Source organism: Macaca thibetana, chromosome 7 (assembly GCF_024542745.1).
Source record: "Macaca thibetana thibetana isolate TM-01 chromosome 7, ASM2454274v1, whole genome shotgun sequence".
Taxonomy (NCBI): domain Eukaryota; kingdom Metazoa; phylum Chordata; class Mammalia; order Primates; family Cercopithecidae; genus Macaca; species Macaca thibetana.
Genome location: NC_065584.1, coordinates 119,336,991 through 119,354,404, shown reverse-complemented (window position 1 = coordinate 119,354,404; position 17,414 = coordinate 119,336,991). Strand labels below are relative to the sequence as shown.

Sequence of the window (17,414 nt, the reverse complement as noted above, 5' to 3'; positions counted from 1 at the left end):
TTAACTACTGTACTGTATCGTCTCCCAGCTCTTGGGAGGAATTATGTTTAGTTCTTTGACTATTTAAAATGTAATGAACTGAGGTTGGTTTGGTTGTTCATTCTCATATGAGGATTTAATATAATTAATAACACATAGATTCATTTCATTCTTTTAAATAACTACATAGAGTTCCATTAAACAGGACCACCATACTATTTTTTTAAAAGTTAATCTCCTATTGGCGAATCTTTTTTTTTTTTTGGGACGACGTCTTGCTCTGTCGCCCAGACTGGAGTACAGTGGTGTGATCTTGGCTCACTGCAACCTCCGCCTCCCAAGTTCAAGTGATTCTCCTGCCTCAGCCTCCTGAATAGCTGGGACTACAGGCACGTTCCACCATGCCCAGCTAATTTTTGCAGTTTTAGTAGAGATGAGGTTTCACCATGTTGGCCAGGCTGGTCTTGAACTTCTGACCTCAGGTGATCCTGCATTGGCCTCCCAAAGAGCTGGGATTACAGGCGTGAGCCACCGTGCCTGGCCTCCTGTTGGTGAATCTTTAATTTTTAAGTTTTGGCTTTTATAAACAGTTCTGCAATGAACATCCTTTTCATACTGATTCCTAGAAGCAGAATGGCTGACTCAAATGGGGCGTGTGTTTAAAATTTGTTACATATTGCTAAATTTCCTTCAGAAAAGACTATATCAGTTTATACTTAAACTAGCAGTGTATGAGGATTTATTTTTCTCCCTACTAATGCTAGGTAAATTAGACTTTAATTTTTGCTATTTTTGTCTCGTTTTACTTTGCATTTCCCTGATCTTATTCGGGAAATTAAGCATTTTTCTGTTTTTTCTTGGCCATTTATATTTCTTCTGTAACCTTCTTATTTTCTTTTGCTATTTTGCATTTCCTTGCTTGTCATCTTACTGATTTTAAAGAACTTTTAATATTTTTGATCCTAATCCTTTCTCTAGTTTGTGTTGCAGTTATTTGCTCTCAGTTTAACTTTGCTTATAACATCTTTTGTCATTATGGATATTTTAAATTTTTAATGACAACTGTCAGTCTTTTAAATAACTATATTAGGTGCTTTATGTAGAAGTCCTTCTCACCCTAAGGTTATAAAATGTTTTCCTTTATTTTTAAAATACTTTTGTTGCCTTTTTTTTTTTTTTTTTAAACATTTAGCTTAGCTGCATAATTCATCTGGGGAATTTATTTTTGCCCGTAGAACTCCTTTACACTCTTAAAAATTATTGAGGATCCCGAAGAACATTTATGTGTATTATATTCATTATATTCACTATAGTAGAAATAAAAACTGGAACAATCTTAAATATTTATTAATTCATTTAAAAATACCAATTGAGGCTGGGCGTGGTGGCTCATGCCTGTAATCCCAGCACTTTGGGAGGCTGAGGCGGGCAGATCACCTGAGGTCAGGAGTTCGAGACCAGCCTGGCAAACATGGTGAAACCCCATCTTACTAAAAATACAAAAATTAGCCAGGCGTGGTGGTGCATGCCTTTAATTCCAGCTACTTGGGAGGCTGGGGCAAGAGAATGGCTTGAACCTGGGAGGCGGAGGTTGCAGTGAGCCAAGATTGTGCCACTGCACTCCAGCCTGGGCAGCAGAGTGAGACTCCGTCTCAAAAAAAAAAAGTATATTGATTGAAATCTGTTGTATGTTAGCCATATGTATTGCTAGTGAAAAACGTATTCTCCAAAGTGAAAAAAAAGCCACCATTAAAAGAGTGTCATTGTTTTACTTTTTTGTGACTGATTTAATTGAAGACAGATTTGCAGATCTGCTTCTGGATTCAGTTTGTTGTGATTATTGTTTTGGTTGAAGTAAATTAAGACAATTCGGCCTTACACAGAGGGAAGTGTATTTTGATAAGCTTTATCAAATAATTGGGAATGTTCTTTGATATGCTATGAAAACTTGACAAGTGGTAGTTCCTTTAAAAATTAGTTTCTATGTCAAGGAAGTCTGTACAATTAAAATGAATTAATTTGAAAAATTAGAAGCTAGGTCTTGCTTATGGATAAGAGGACTCAACGTGTGAATCCTTCCCAAATTAATCTATGGATATATTTTAATTCCAATCATAATTCTAGCAGGATATTTTATAGAAATTGACAAACATTTTAAAAATAACATAGAAAGGCAAAAGAACTATAGTAGCCCAAACCATTTTGTAACAGAACAAAGTTGGAAGATTTCTACTAATTTCAAGACTTGCTGTAAAGCTATAGTAATCAAGACATTATGGTATTGATAAATGGATAGATGTATAGATCAATGGAATAGAATTGAGTCCAGAAATAGACCATACTTATATGGTTAGTTGAGTTTTGACTAATGTGTCAAGGCAACTCAGTAGAGAAAGGATTTCATCAGTGGTGCCAAAACAATTAGATATCCATATGCAAAGTATAAACCTTGACCCATACTTTGCATCATATACATAAATTAACCAAAAATGGATTATAGACCTTAATGTCAAACCTAAAACTTCTAGGAAATATGTGAGAAATTTTTTGTGATCATGGTTTGTGCAAAGATTTCTATAGACACCAAAGCACAATCCATAATGGAACAAAAAATGATGAATTGGACTTGATCAAAACTAGGAGACTTCTGCTCTTTGAAAGACATTGATAAGAGAATTAAAAAAAAAGCTACAACCTAGAAGAAAATATTGGCTAAATAGATACTTGATGAAGGAATGGTACCCAGAAATCTCAGAACTCAATACAGTAGTCCCCACTTTCTGCAGGAAATGTGTTCTAAGAACCCCAGTTGATGCCTGAAACTGTAGATTGTACTGAACCCTATACTGTGTTTTTACATGTACACGTAAAAACCTATGATAAAGCTATGAATTAGGCACAGTAAGAGATTAACAACAATAATAGGAGAACAGTTATAACAATATACTATAATAAAAGTTATGCGAATGTCGTCTCTCTCTCAAGAGATCTTATTCTACTGTACTTAACTATTTCCAGACTGTGGTCAACCATGAGTAACTGAAATTACGGGAAGTGAAACCACAGATAAGTGGGGACTCCTATAATAATAAAACAATTTACAAGTGACAAAAGATTTGAACAGACACTTGACCAAAATAGATGTCAGTAAGCCCATGGAAAGATGCTTAACACATTTAGTCATTGGGGAAATACAAATTTAAACCATAAGAAGATACTACATACCTATTAGAATTTTTTTTTGTTTTTTTAAATGGGTAAAGCCAGGCACAATGGTTCATGTCTGTGATTCCAGCGCTTTGGGAGGCTGAGGCAGAAGGATCACTTATCTACTAAAAATCAAAACAATTAGCCAGGCGTGTTGGCACAATACTTGTAATCGCAGCTACTCAGGAGGCTGAGATAAGAGGATTGCTTGAGCCCGGGAGGTTGAGGCTGCAGTGAACTATGATCATACCACTGTACTTCAGCCTGGATGACAGAGCAAGACCCTGTCTCAAAACAAAACAAAACCAAAAAAAAAAAAAAAAAAAAAACCAACCCTGAAACAGATAATATTGACTCTTGGCAAGGATGTGGAGCAATTGGAATTCTCATAATTGCTGGTGGGATTCAAAGTGGGATAGCCACTTTGGAAAAATTTGAGTTTCTTGTAAAGATAAACATGAACTTAACATTATGATCCAGTGTTTTCCACTTACAGATATATTCAAGAAAAGTGAAAACTTATGTTCACACAAAAGTATGTACAAAAATGAATATAGTTGCTTTATTCAAAATCGTCAAAAACTGGACTACACAAATATCCCTCAACTGTTGAATGAATAAACATACTGTGTTGCAGCCATGTCATGAAATACTGCTCAGCAGCATAGAGGAACCAACTACAGATAAATATGCAGTGTGGGTGAATCTCAAATGCGTTATGCTAAGAAAAAGCAGCCATTCAAAAGGCTACCTAAGACCAGGCATTGTGGCTCACACTTGTAATCCCAGCATTTTGGGAGGCCGAGGCAGGTGGATCACTTGAGCTTAGCAGTTTGAGACCATCCTGGGCAACATGGTGAAACCTCGTCTGTACCAAAAATACCAAAATTTAGCCGGATGTGGTGGTGCACACCTGTGGTTCCACCTATTTGGGAGGCTGAGGTGAAAGGATTGCTTAAGTCCCGGAGGTGGAGGTGACAGTGAGCTGAGATCGTGCCACTGCACTCCAGTCTGGGCGACAGAGTGAGACTCGTCTCAAAAAACAAGAAAAAAGACTAACTAATGTGTGGTTCCATTTATTTGACCTCCCGGAAAAGACAGAATTACAAATAGAAAACTGATTATGGTTGCTGGGCTGGGATGGAGAGTAGGATTTGCTGTAAATTAGCACAGGAATTTTGGGGAGGTGAAGAAACCAATTAAATAGTGGAAAGCTATGAAGCTCATGGTGGCAAATGCTGGTTTTCCAAAATTCTAATTTTTCACATTCACGTGGAAGTTCAGATTTTATCGTTGACAGCAAGTACTGATAGTTGTTTTCCTTGAAGTTATAGAGTTATTTTATTCAAAATTTGAAATTTAAAAAAAAAATGCCATTTGTCCAAGGCTGTATAAAACAGTTTGTCTTTTTTTTTTTTTTTTTTTGAGACAGAGTCTCACTCTGTCGTCCAGGCTCGGGTGCAGTGGCATGATCCCAGCTCACTGCAAGCTCACCTAATGGGTTCGCACCATTCTCCTGCCTCAGCTGGGACTACAGGCACCTGCCACCACGCCCGGCTAATTTTTTGTATTTTTAGTAGAGACGGGTTTCACCATGTTAGCCAGGATGGTCTCGATCTCCTGACCCCATGATCCGCCCGCCTTAGCCTCCCAAAGCACTGGGATTACAGGCGTGAGCCACTGCGCCTAGCCAGTATTAATATTTAAAAGTGTTCTTGGTGACTGCCCAGAAGGCACACTTGGGTACAATGAAAGGTTTGCAGAAAATATTTTGAGAACCCTGCACTAAAGCCTTAATTTTCATTGCTGATTTTTAATATTTGCTGCCCATGTCATAGTATTATATTTGTTTTTTTAAGCTATTTGTAAAAATACATGTTTCAAAAGTGAAGTTAATATGAATAAAATATTGTTATCTATTCTGCAGTTCAAACACCCTCCACCAGGTGGCATCATACCTCTGCTTGTTGCCAACTCTTCCTAAAAATGAAGACACAACTTTTGATAAAGAATTTCTCCTAGAATTGCTGGTAAATATCAATGTCCTCTAAATTTTGCATGTGGTTTTCCCTGCCTTTTTAAATCATTCTTAAAGATGTAGGTTCATATAGATTTTTTTGTGGGCCAAAGATTAGGTGGATAATTCCCATTTTCTTTTTGGAATTGTATTATCATTTGATTTTTATGAGATTTGTTTTCTCATCCATCTTTTGAATTTCTTTTCTCAAGTATTTTATCTCTTCAAACTACTTTCTGGATGAATCATTCTATTAGCAAGTATTTATGTGCAAATCACTTCATTGTCTCTTTCAGTTCCTAAAAATTCCTGTGCTATTTTCTGACAATGTAGAACCTCTCATGAGTCATTTTTTTTGGATTAATAATAAATCTTTACAATAGAAAGAAATGAGGACTTTTTTCAGGAATTCTTCTTTTTTTATTTTTCTTTTTGATACCAAGTCTCTCTCTGTTGCCCAGACTGGAGTGCAGTGGCGTGATCTCAGCTCACTGCTACCTCTGCCCCCCAGGTTCAAGTAATTCTTGTGCCTCAGCCTCCCAAGTAGCTGGTATTACAGATGTGTGCCACCACTCCAGGCTAATTTTTATATTTTTAGTAGAAAATGGAGTTTTGCCACATTGGCCAAGCTGGTCTTGAACTCCTGGCCTCAGGTGATTGACTTGCCTCGGCCTCCCAAAGTGTCAGGTTTACAGGCATGAATCACCGTGCCTAGCCTTTTTTCAGGAATTTTTCTAATGGGAAATAAGTTTGAGGATAATGTTGATCCTGTGCCTATTAAGGTCTTGTGGCTAGAATTTTATTCCTAAAATTTCCAACAAAAGAAAATAATTTTTAAAATGTATAGTGTGACAACATTATGTTTTGTTTCCTCCCTTTCCTAAAGGATTTCCTCAGGCTTCGGATTCTTCTGATATTCAATTTATGATTAAAAAGTTGAAACATACATATTGTTTAGCTATCATGGTTTTTTTCTATAATTATACTATCTTCACTGAAGAGAATGTGATACATTTTAAGAATATGTCATTTTAGCATTACTAGATAAACACTTCTTTTTCTTTTTCTTTTTTTTTTTTTTTTGTCCCCCAGGCTGGAGTGCAATGGCGTGATCTTGTTTCACTGCAACCTCCACCTCCCGGGTTCAAGCAATTCTCTTGCCTCAGCCTCCTGAGTAGCTGGGATTACAGAAGTGCACCACCACGCCCAGCTAATTTTTGTATTTTTAGTAAAGACGGGGTTTCACCGTGTTGGTCAGGCTAGTCTCGAACTCCTCACCTTAGGTGATCTGCCTGTTTCAGCCTCCCAAAGTGCTGGGATTAAAGGCATGAGCTGCTTCTCTCGGCGTAACACTTACTTTCATATTTGACATAGATTATTAATATTAAGGGTACCTAGAGGTCATCATGGAAAGGAACATAGAGGGAGAAGACTAGGGTGATAGATTAATAAACTTCCCTAGATGGTATAGCTAGTTAGTATAAGAATGAAAATTAGGCCGGGTGCGGTGGCTAAAGCATATAATCCCAGCACTTTGGGAGGCCGAGACGGGCAGATCATGAGGTCAGGAGATCGAGACCATCCTGGCTAACACGGTGAAACCCCGTCTCTACTAAAAAAATATAAAAAAACTAGCCGGTCGTGGTGGCGGGCTCCTGTAGTCCCAGCTACTCTGGAGGCTGAGGCAGGAAAATGGCATAAACCTGGGAGGTGGAGCTTGCAGTGAGCTGAGATCCGGCCACTGCACTCCAGCCTGGGCGACAGAGCGAGACTCCGTCTCAAAAAAAAAAAAGAATGAAAACTATAGTCCAAGACCTAGAGCTCCTATTTTTTCTTAAATTGATTAATGCTAAGTGTCATGGTTTTTAAAGTTTTGGCATGTACCAGGGACTTTGACACTATTTCATATTTCATTTCATTTTCATTGGAAACTTGAGATGTGTGGCACTTTATCTGTTTTACTGAAAAGGAAACTAAGGTTAGGAAGGTTAAAGTAAAGTGCCCAGCTTTTACAGTACTCATAAGTAGAGGAGCTGGGATTTGAACTCAGGTCTATCTGATTCCAAAGACCATCACCATTGGTTGGTTTCTCATCTTTGATCTATGGAGAAAATAGGAAAAAAAAAAAATCTCTTATTGAACTGCTACAATAACTGATAGGCATGAAACTTCTTCCATAAATTATTTTTATTGAAAAAAGATGCTTGTAACCTTCTGCATGAACTTGTTTCCTTTCTTTTAGGTATCTCGTCATGAACGTCGAATTTCTCAGATTCAGCAATTGAACCAGATGCCTTTGTATCCAACCGAGAAAATTATATGGGATGAAAATATTGTCCCAACTGAGTACTATTCTGGAGAAGGTATGGTAAAGAAATATGGATTCAGATGTACAATGAAATAATTTCAGATTTGTCATTTATAATTGGAATTACAGACAGTGTACACTTCAGTCCACTCTGTACTTTGGGAAAATTTCCTGGTGCCCACAAGTTAACTTTAGAAGCTGGGAAAGATTTAGTATTTTGAATGCTTTGGCACTAAGGGTTTTTATTAAATTTAACTATATACATATCGCCCTGTAAAAAATATGACTATAAAGCCCTAAGACTGTTTTGGTTTTTTTGCTTGTTTGTATGAGACAGGGTCTTGCTCTGTCACCCAGACTGGAGTGCAGTGGTGCAACCTCAGCTCACTGCAGCCTCTGCTCCTGGGCTCAAGTGATCCTCCCACTTTAGCCTCCTGAGTACTTGAGACCACAGGCGTGCACCACCACACCCAGCTATTATTATTATTATTACTACTATTATTTGTATTTTTAGTAGAGACAAGGTCTGACCATGTTGCTCAGGCTGGTCTCGAACTCCTGAGCTCAAGCGATCTGCCCACCTCAGCCTCCCAAAGTGCTGGGATTACAGGTGTGAACCACTGCACCCGACCATAAGACTGTTTTCAAGGAGACCTAATAATGCTTGAAGTATAGCTTTCATTGTGTCACTGTGATAGGCTGTGTTTGATAGAGCTTTTTTCAAAGGCTTTTTTTAGTGACTCTGTTGAATTCTATGTAAAGCCAGGTAATGATCACCAAAAAAAGGCGTTATCATTTATTGATAGTAAACCCTTAGTGTTGATCCAAAATGGTATTGCCTAGTTTGTTCATTTATTTCCCCAGATTTGGATCTAAACACTTTTCACTCATCCTCTGAGGATGAGAATTGGCTACAACTGAGTATATGTAAAAGTGCATTCAGATATATTTTGAAGGTATATTTCAAAAGAAATTTCAGGACATTTTTTGAACAATGGCATCATTAGTAGAAGAAATGTAACTGTTTTAAAGATATCACAAGTATAAGTATTGGTATGTTTACTTAAAATGGTTACTCTAAGACATATCCTAGAGCCATAACTTCGATAGACCCAGTGCACTAATATTGTGCTAGATTTCAGAACATAGGCAGTCTTCATATCTTTTTGTGTTCTTACGGTGGTTAATATGTTGCTTTCTCATGTCTAGGGATGCACACCTGGATGATAAAAGTATAAAGAAATTCAAGATAGTGATTGCTATAAAAGTCAGGAAATAGTTACTTTCAGGTAAAGAAGCTGTAACCAGGAAAGGGCACTTGGGAGGATTCTGGGATAGCTGACAAGGTGGTTACAGGTTTCATTTAAAAAATGTCTTTTACTTTACTGGTATCTTCTATACATCCCTTTCTTTCTTTTTGTTTCTGCTGAAAAACCTGAGTTGTTTGATCATAGAGTTCCCACAGTCTATAGATTTTTCTGATTGAATACTCATGGCATATTGCAGCATGTTCCTCTGTTCTTTATTTTCCTTGCAAATTAGTACCACTTTGTGCAGAGGCTTGATCAGACTAAGGTTCTCCTTGGCAGGATTCTTGGTGGTGGTGTGTTCTTTCATCAGGAGGCACATACTGTCTGCTTGTCTCTCTTTTTGTACTACTAGTAGCTATTGATACTTAACACTTAGATTTGTTAATTCAGTGAGTATTGCAAATGCTGACATTTTGTCATTTTTTTAAAGTAAAAATGTGCTATCGAAAGAAATTGAGTTAGATTATAAGTCAGAGTTTACTAATATAAATAATGTTAAATTTTTGTTCATCAATGTTGTCTTTAAGTTTATTTTTTATTTTTTTGTAGTATGGACAACAATGATGAGACTATGACTTATCAGTAAAATGTATTTTGGGATTTTTTAAAACCTTTTTGATATTGCTGCTAAGTGGTCACTTATTGTCGAAGAGAAATAGTGTTAAGTGAGAATAATGAAAGGAATATTGTTTATTTATATAGTCGGAGAAGGGAGAGTCTAGAATAACATACAAACAATGTCTTGTCCTTAAAGTTTAGCCAGAAGGCAAGTTAAGAGCACAATAATAGTCATCAGAGATTGATTTATGCAATGTAACGTAATAATTCAGTGTTCATGCTAAATTTTGTTGTGCGCTAAATTTATGGTAACATTATTCACTTCAATATTTGCCAAATATAAATTAGGTGATAAGGGAAGAAGTTTTAAACTACTTGAAACTATTAGTACAAGTATCCTTAAATACTTTGAAGGAGTACTGTTTACATACACATCACTGGATGCAGATTACATGTCTTAATAAAACTCATCCTTTACCCTAATTCTTTTTTTTTTTTTTTTTTTGAAATGGAGTTTTGCTCTTGTTGCCCAGGCTGGAGTGCAATGGCGCGATCTTGGCTCACTGCAACCTTTGCCTCTTGGGTTCAAGCGATTCTCCTGCCTCAGCTTCCTGAGTAACTGGGATTACAGGTGCCCACCACGACACCCAGCTAATTTTTTGTATTTTTAGTAGAAACGAGGTTTCACTGTGTTGGCCAGGCTGTCTCAAACTCCTGACCTCAGGTGATCCACCTGCCTCGGCTTCCCAAAGTGCCGGGATTACAAGCATGAGCTGCTGTGCTCGGCCTCACCCCTAATTCTGTTTTTTTTTTTTTTTTGAGACGGAGTCTCGCTCTGTCGCCCAGGCTTGAGTGCAGTTGCGTGATCTCCACTCACTGCAAGCTCCGCCTCCCGGGTTCACGCCATTCTCCTGCCTCAGCCTCCCGAGTAGCTGGGACTACAGGCGCCCGCCACCTCGCCTGGCTAGTTTTTTGTATTTTTTAGTAGAGACGGGGTTTCACCGTGTTAGCCAGGATGGTCTCGATCTCTTGACCTCGTGATCCACCCGTCTCGGCCTCCCAAAGTGCTGGGATTACAGGCTTGAGCCACTGCGCCCAGCCCTCACCCCTAATTCTTAATAGCCAACATTTATTAATCTGGTTTTAACATCTGTGTGAAAACAAAAATAAGTTGTTATCAGATATGCTGCATTTCAGGCTTTCATTAGATTCTTATAGTTTTGTGGTGCCAGTTTTTTAATACAGAGAGCATTAAAAGAATAATTCAGGCCAGGCACAGTGGCCTCACTTTGGGATGCTGAGGTGGGCGGATCACGAGGTCAGGAGTTCGAGACCACCCTGACCAACATAGAGAAACTCTGTCTCTACTAAAAACACAAAAATTTAGCCGGACATGGGGTAGTGGACGCCTGTAATCCCAGCTATTCCAGAGGCAAGAGAGTGGCTTGAATCTGGGAGGCAGAGGTTGCAGTGAGACAAGATTGTGCCATTGCACTCCATCCAGCCTGGGCGACAGAGCGAAACTCTGTCTCAAAGAAAAAGAAAGAATAATTCAAATATGGATTTTTTTTCCTTTTCAGGTTGTCTTGCTCTTCCCAAATTGAATTTGCAGTTTTTGACTCTTCATGACTACCTACTAAGGAACTTTAACCTCTTCCGCTTAGAATCAACTTATGAAATTCGGCAGGACATTGAAGATAGTGTCAGCAGAATGAAGCCATGGTTAGTAAATTTGTTCCACCTGTAATGCAGATATGCAGACAGTGACTAATAAACTTCTGTCAGAAACCTTATAAGTATATTTAGAAATAATATACCTGGCACAAAGATGCCCTCTAAAGTAAGAGATATTTACTCTTTGAGACATTTTAAAATGTGAATTAACATACATCAAAAGTGCTAAAATATAAACCACATTTCTAGGTACTTGAGAATGGGGATGAGAGACTGGGGATAAGCGAGAAGACGTCATCATGCTCAGGAAGGGAAGGGAGAAATGTGGAGGGAGTAGGTCAGACCTTACTTAAAGGCTGATTGGAAGGCTAGGGGTTGGCCAGCAGGCCTGTACTAGGAGAGCAGGACAGTTTAAGTCCTGGAGGAAGCTTATGATAAAGAGGTGTTCCGTTAATCCAGCTACTCTTGTCACTGTTGCTACAGTATTCTCAGTCAGCCTCTCTAGGGGAATGGACAGAGGATTAGGGCTGTTGCCGCACATTGCATGGGGTGGTACGTTGGAAATCTTCTCTGTCTCTCCACCCATAGATTCTGTGGAAGAAAGCAAATCACCAGGATTTACTTTTAGGGCCAGTTGAGTTGGTCTTGTTATTTGAGGAATTCTTCCACATAAACTCCACTCCCCACCTGCTAGCTCATGTCTGGAATTCCTTTAGCTAAGAAAAGTCTTTCATTCTGGTTGTTGTAGCAGCTCTGCATTACAAGAATTTGTAAGGTTAATTTGGTTTTATAGATATGACTGACTTTAGGCAAATACTCTTTATTCACTATTTCATTCGAAGTATGAAATTGATGGATACAAGTTACACATCACAAGTGATTATAAATGAGTAAAATACTATGAGGTGAATTTTTGTTACATTATATAATAGGACACCATGTATACATACATGATTATACTGCATTGTATGTGAAAAGCTGAACAGCTTTGGAATGTGAACTGACTCAGGTATCTTCCAGGCTTCTGCTTACTAATTATAGAGAGCTAACGCAGACACTGTGATTATGATCTATTTTTTCACTTCCATGTTTCATTTCATACAAAGTTCTATTTTTTAATTATTATGTGAAAAGTTATTTTGGGTGAGACTATAAAATACAACACAACGCATTTTCGACTTAATAATCAGTTGAGTCAGTAGGCAGGCGAGCACTGCAAAATTTGTATACCCACTGGCTAATCATTCCTGCCCACAGCTTTGCTGAAATTGTTGCCCATTGTTTGTACCCTGAGGGAGTGCTTGATCAGGAAACTTCTTTACAATTTATGGTTACCTTGAGATTATATGCTCAGATTCTGGGCCTAATTTTGGCCATTTGGTGAACTAGGGATTTATTAACTGGCAATTCAACAAATAGAATTCATTTATATTTTACTTAAATGCCAAGTGCAACAAAAATATTTGAGTTCTTTTGGTCTATTAATAAAAAAAATTAAATTATGCCATTTTCTGGAGGGGAAGAAAATGTGACTTTTTGGAGCTAATTCATTCACATTTGTAGTAATAGAATTTTCTAAATTTGCATTTTTAATGCCCATCACTGAAAATTATTAAAAATGTTGAAACCTAAAACGGGGGCCAGGCTTCTTTCTGTTTCATGTATTTTGAAGATGAAAACTAGCAGGCATTTTTACTCATTTTATGGTTCCAATGATTATGTTTTCAGGGTGCTGAAGCCCACTAACCAGCAGTAAGAGAGAATGTGATAAAGGGCCAGAAATCTGTACTTTTTAATGCTTCAAGTAGATAATATTAGAAGAGAAAGGGGTAAGGGGAGTAGATTAGTGGTTGCTTGGGTTTGGTAACAGGAATTGACTGCAACTGGACAAGAGGGATCTTTTTAAAGATGTTGGAAATGTTCCACAACTGGATTTTGTGATGATGAATGCAAAACTCTGCAAATTTACTGAGAACTATGGACTTGTGTATTTATAGTGGATAAATGTTATGGTATGTAAACTATACTGCATTAAAGCTGTAAAAAATGGAGGAGGTGATAGGAAGTTGTGTCACAACGGTTTAGCCACTAAGTAATTCCTTTTAGACATTGTCCCAATACTAACCAAGCCATTGATTGCAGAACTTTATTTTTAATTAGTTTCTCTTTTTGGTGTTATGAAGTTCTACAATTTTTTTGTTGTGACATAAAGTCTTTACATAGGAGGCAGTTTATCTTTGTAGGTATGTCGTATTCTGCAGTACTTCCTATCTTTGGAGTGCTGCTTCAGTTTTTATGTTACACATTTCTCAAATACAACTTTTTAATACAAAAACTAAAGCACCAGTTAGACTAACATAAGAAGAAAGAATGGGCATTGGGATGTTGTGGTTCTGGTTATTACAACTAGCTTGATTTTTTTTTTTTTCCTGCATTCCATAGCAACATCTTTTAAATGATTTAAATATGCTCTCTAAAGGAGGTTTTTGCATAGATATTATTTGTTTGCATGTTTTTAATTTTTTTTTTGAAATTGTAGCTTCTCCTAAAACGTATTCGAAACAGCTTATAGAAATACTTAAAATACAGAAAATAAAATATTAACAATTGAAACGGTCTTTATGAAGAGGGTAAAAGGATAACAATATAAAATAAAACCAAGTAAAGAGGTCCTTCAGAAATGAAAGAGAAATAAAGACAGAAAAACAGAACAGAACAAAAACTGAGAGAGTTTATCATCACTAGACTGCCTTATAATAAATGCCAATGGAAGTTCTCCAAGCTGAAATACAAAGCTGCCAATTAGTAACATTAAGAGACCCTGAATAGCTAAAGCAATCTTGATCAAGAAGAACAAAGCTGGAGACATCATACTTCCTGATTTCAAATTATATTACAAAGCTACAGTGGTCAAAACAGTATGGTACTGGCATAAAAACACATAGACCAACAAAAGAGAAAGCCCAGAAGTAAACCCACACTTGTACAATCATTTAATCTTTGATGCATGTGCCAAGAGTATACAATAGGGAAAGGAAAATGGTCTTGGGAAAACTGGATATCTACTTGTAAAAAAATGAAATAGGATCCCTATCTTACATGATACACAAAAGTTAACTGAAGATAGATTGAAGATTTTAACATAAGACCTGAACCCATGAAACTCCAAGAAGAAAACAGGGGAAAAACTCCATAACATTGGTCTTAGCAATGATATTTGGGTGATACCAAGAGCACAGGGAACAAAAGCAAAAATAAGTAAGTGGGGACCACATCAAACTGAAAAGTTTCTGCACCGCAAAGGAAACAGTCAACAAAATGAAAAGGCAGCCTTACAGAATGGAAGAAAATATTTGCAAACCATATATCTGATTAGAAGTTAATATCCAAAATATGTAAGGAACTCATATTACTCAATAGCAAAAGACCAAATAACCCAATAAAAAATGGGTGAAGGACTTGAAAACATTTTTTGTGAGAGGATATACAAAGGACAGATAGATAAAAAGGTGTTCAACATCACTAATCATCAAGGGAATGCATATCAAAACCACAATGAGATATTCATACCTCACAACTGTTAGAATGACTGTTATCAAAAGTCAAAAGATAACAAGTGTTTGCAAGGATGTGGAGAAAAGGGAACTCTTATACGCTATTGGTGGGAATGTCAATTAGTACAGCCGTTATGGAAAACAATATGGAGGTTCCTCAAAAAATTAAAAATCAGAGCTATCATGTGATCCAGCAAACCCACTTCTGAATGTTTATCCAAAGGAAATAAAATCACGATCCTGAAGAGATGTCTGCACTCTTGTGTTCGTTGCAGCATTATTCACAATAACCAAGATGTGGAAACAACTTAAGGGCTGAGTGGATAAAGAAAATGTGAAAATGTGGCGCGTGTGTGTACACATATAAAAACACACAATGGGATATGATTAACCTTTTAAAAAGAAGGAAATCCTTTTTTTGACAACGTGGATAAACCCGGAGTACGTTATGCCAAATGTATTAAGCCAGATACAGATAGACAAAAACTGATGATCTCACTTTACATATGGAATCTAAAAAAAGGCAAATTCATGGAAGCAGTAGAAGGGCAGTTATGGGTTGTAGGTGGGGGAAATGGGGACATACTGGTCAAAGGGTCTAAACTTTCAGTTACAAGCTACATAAGTTTGGAGATCTACTATAAAGCATAGTGACTATTATGTTTTATGTACTTGAAACTTGCCAGGATAGGTCTTAAGTATTCTTACCACACACACACAAAAATGATAACTGTGTTGGTAATGATACCACAGTGTATACATAGTTTAAAACATCACATTGTATTCCTTAAATATATACAATTTTTATTTGTGAAGTATACCTCAATAAAGCTGAAATAAAACTAAGTGTGCTACATTATTTATTTCTTTGATAAAATGGCTCAGCCCCAGAACGCTCTTACATACATAGGGTTAGCTTTTTTCTTAGGTTGGGGAGGAGATATTCCTCTACTTCTGTTTCTTTTCTGGACCACATTTGCCTGTTTCATACTATCATGTACCTGTTTCATGCTATCATATATACTCTGTATACTTTGAGAGTTAAAGGTTTATTTTTTTTTAAGTTAAGAAGTAGGGGTTACTAATATTAGGACTTAAATACTAGCTGAACGGTATTCCTACTTACTAGTTTTACTTGTCTAAAAGTTGGGGATAAATTATTTTTTGTTTGAGTAACCATCCATTTCTTTGGTTTTAGGCAATCTGAATATGGCGGTGTAGTGTTTGGTGGTTGGGCGCGAATGGCTCAGCCCATTGTGGCTTTCACTGTTGTTGAAGTGGCCAAACCCAACATAGGTGAAAACTGGCCAACCCGAGTTCGTGCAGATGTTACCATAAATCTCAATGTCAGAGATCACATCAAAGATGAATGGGAAGGTAATTTTGTATTTCAAAAAGTGACATTACCTTTTGCCTTGTTACGAACTTTCACTTAGAGCATTAACAAAGGGCTAAATGTTATCCTTTTAAGCTTTTATTAAACTTTATCCTTGAAATTTGATTTAAAGAATAGCAACTTTCTAATTATTAGTTTTAAAAATACCAGGGATTATACAAGAATATTTAGGTATCTTAATATTTTAATAAAAAGGATAAAATTGCATACATATCAAAGTTTTGAAAACTGAAGTTTGCAAAGACTAGAGGAGAGCATTTTAAGTCTTAAATTTAGCAAGATAATATTTATGGATTTGTGGGATCAATATAAAAGAATAAAAATATTAGTGTTCACCAAAGAGTGGGGAGAAAGCCCACATATAACATGCAGACATGCAGAGCAGTAAGGAAAATTGGTATTTTTCAAAAAATAAAAGCCAAGGTGAAAAGAATAGAAATGCATACACTTTGTGGAAAATAAAAATACAAAATCAAAATTAGGAAGCTCAAAAAGAATGTGGGGGTGGGCGGGGCTATAGTGAAACAACTCAGAAATAAATAATAGTTTATTTGCATCTAAGGCAGAAAGGCTAAAGAATCAGTGAAATCAAATGTACTCAAGGATATATAATAATTGCAAAGAAATTAAAGGAGTTATTCCTTCTATTTTTTGCTAGGCAAGATTTTAAGGATGAGAGTTCCATGTCAAAATTAATTTGTTTTGGAGGCAGATATGTTCAAAATTACTAAGTCCAATAGAATTAAAATGGTAAGACCTCTGCCAGAAGTGACATATGAACTGATTTCTATTAGGCAGTTTTATATTTTTCTTCCAGCTGTCCTGTGAGAGGTCTTACTTGATGCCCTGTTTTGAGAAACAGTAGTCAGTAGGTTTTACCTCCTTTTACTTTCTTGGCATGCTAGAAGGAAAGGGATAGCCCCTTAATGGATCTGTTTTCAGAAATTATTACTACCAGTGTAGCTGTTTATAATCATGGGAACTATATTGTTATCAAAGAATTCTGAAGGAATCCGGCAACAGAGCTAGCCAAATGTTTACCAAGTGCCTATGGTAGTGGGTATAGTTTGTGACAGATTGTTTTTATGACTCTTGTATTCTTCAAAAGAGTTTCATTCTGTGTATTACTCATCCAGAATAATGTGCGCCTTTACTATTGCTGAACCCCGAGAAAGCCATTAAGTTGCTGGAGAAGACCTCATATTTATTATTCCTTGAAGCTTAAGGAGATATTAAACACTGTTTTACACAGTGGGAAATAAACTGAGATAACTTACTGCGTACCCCCAGAAGTAGTAAATGGTTGGAATTTTGTTTATTTTAATGGACTCTTTATAGGAATTTATAGATGAGAGGTCCGCATTTTGGTGTTAAGGAAAACAAAAGGATGTTTAAAAACAGGCCACATTCC

General features: G+C 36.8%; 1 protein-coding gene across 5 annotated transcripts in view; it reads left to right on the top strand.

Annotated features, from left to right (window-relative positions):
- AQR (aquarius intron-binding spliceosomal factor) overlaps nucleotides 1-17,414 on the top strand; it is a 154,036-nt gene that overhangs the window by 80,092 nt on the left and 56,530 nt on the right. For all 5 annotated transcript variants that reach the window (XM_050797539.1, XM_050797537.1, XM_050797541.1 and 2 more), the window contains 4 exons: nucleotides 5,114-5,216; nucleotides 7,446-7,566; nucleotides 10,960-11,101; nucleotides 15,806-15,984. In XM_050797539.1, coding sequence (XP_050653496.1) covers nucleotides 5,114-5,216; nucleotides 7,446-7,566; nucleotides 10,960-11,101; nucleotides 15,806-15,984 — 545 coding nt within the window. The remainder of the gene's footprint in view (nucleotides 1-5,113; nucleotides 5,217-7,445; nucleotides 7,567-10,959; nucleotides 11,102-15,805; nucleotides 15,985-17,414) is intronic.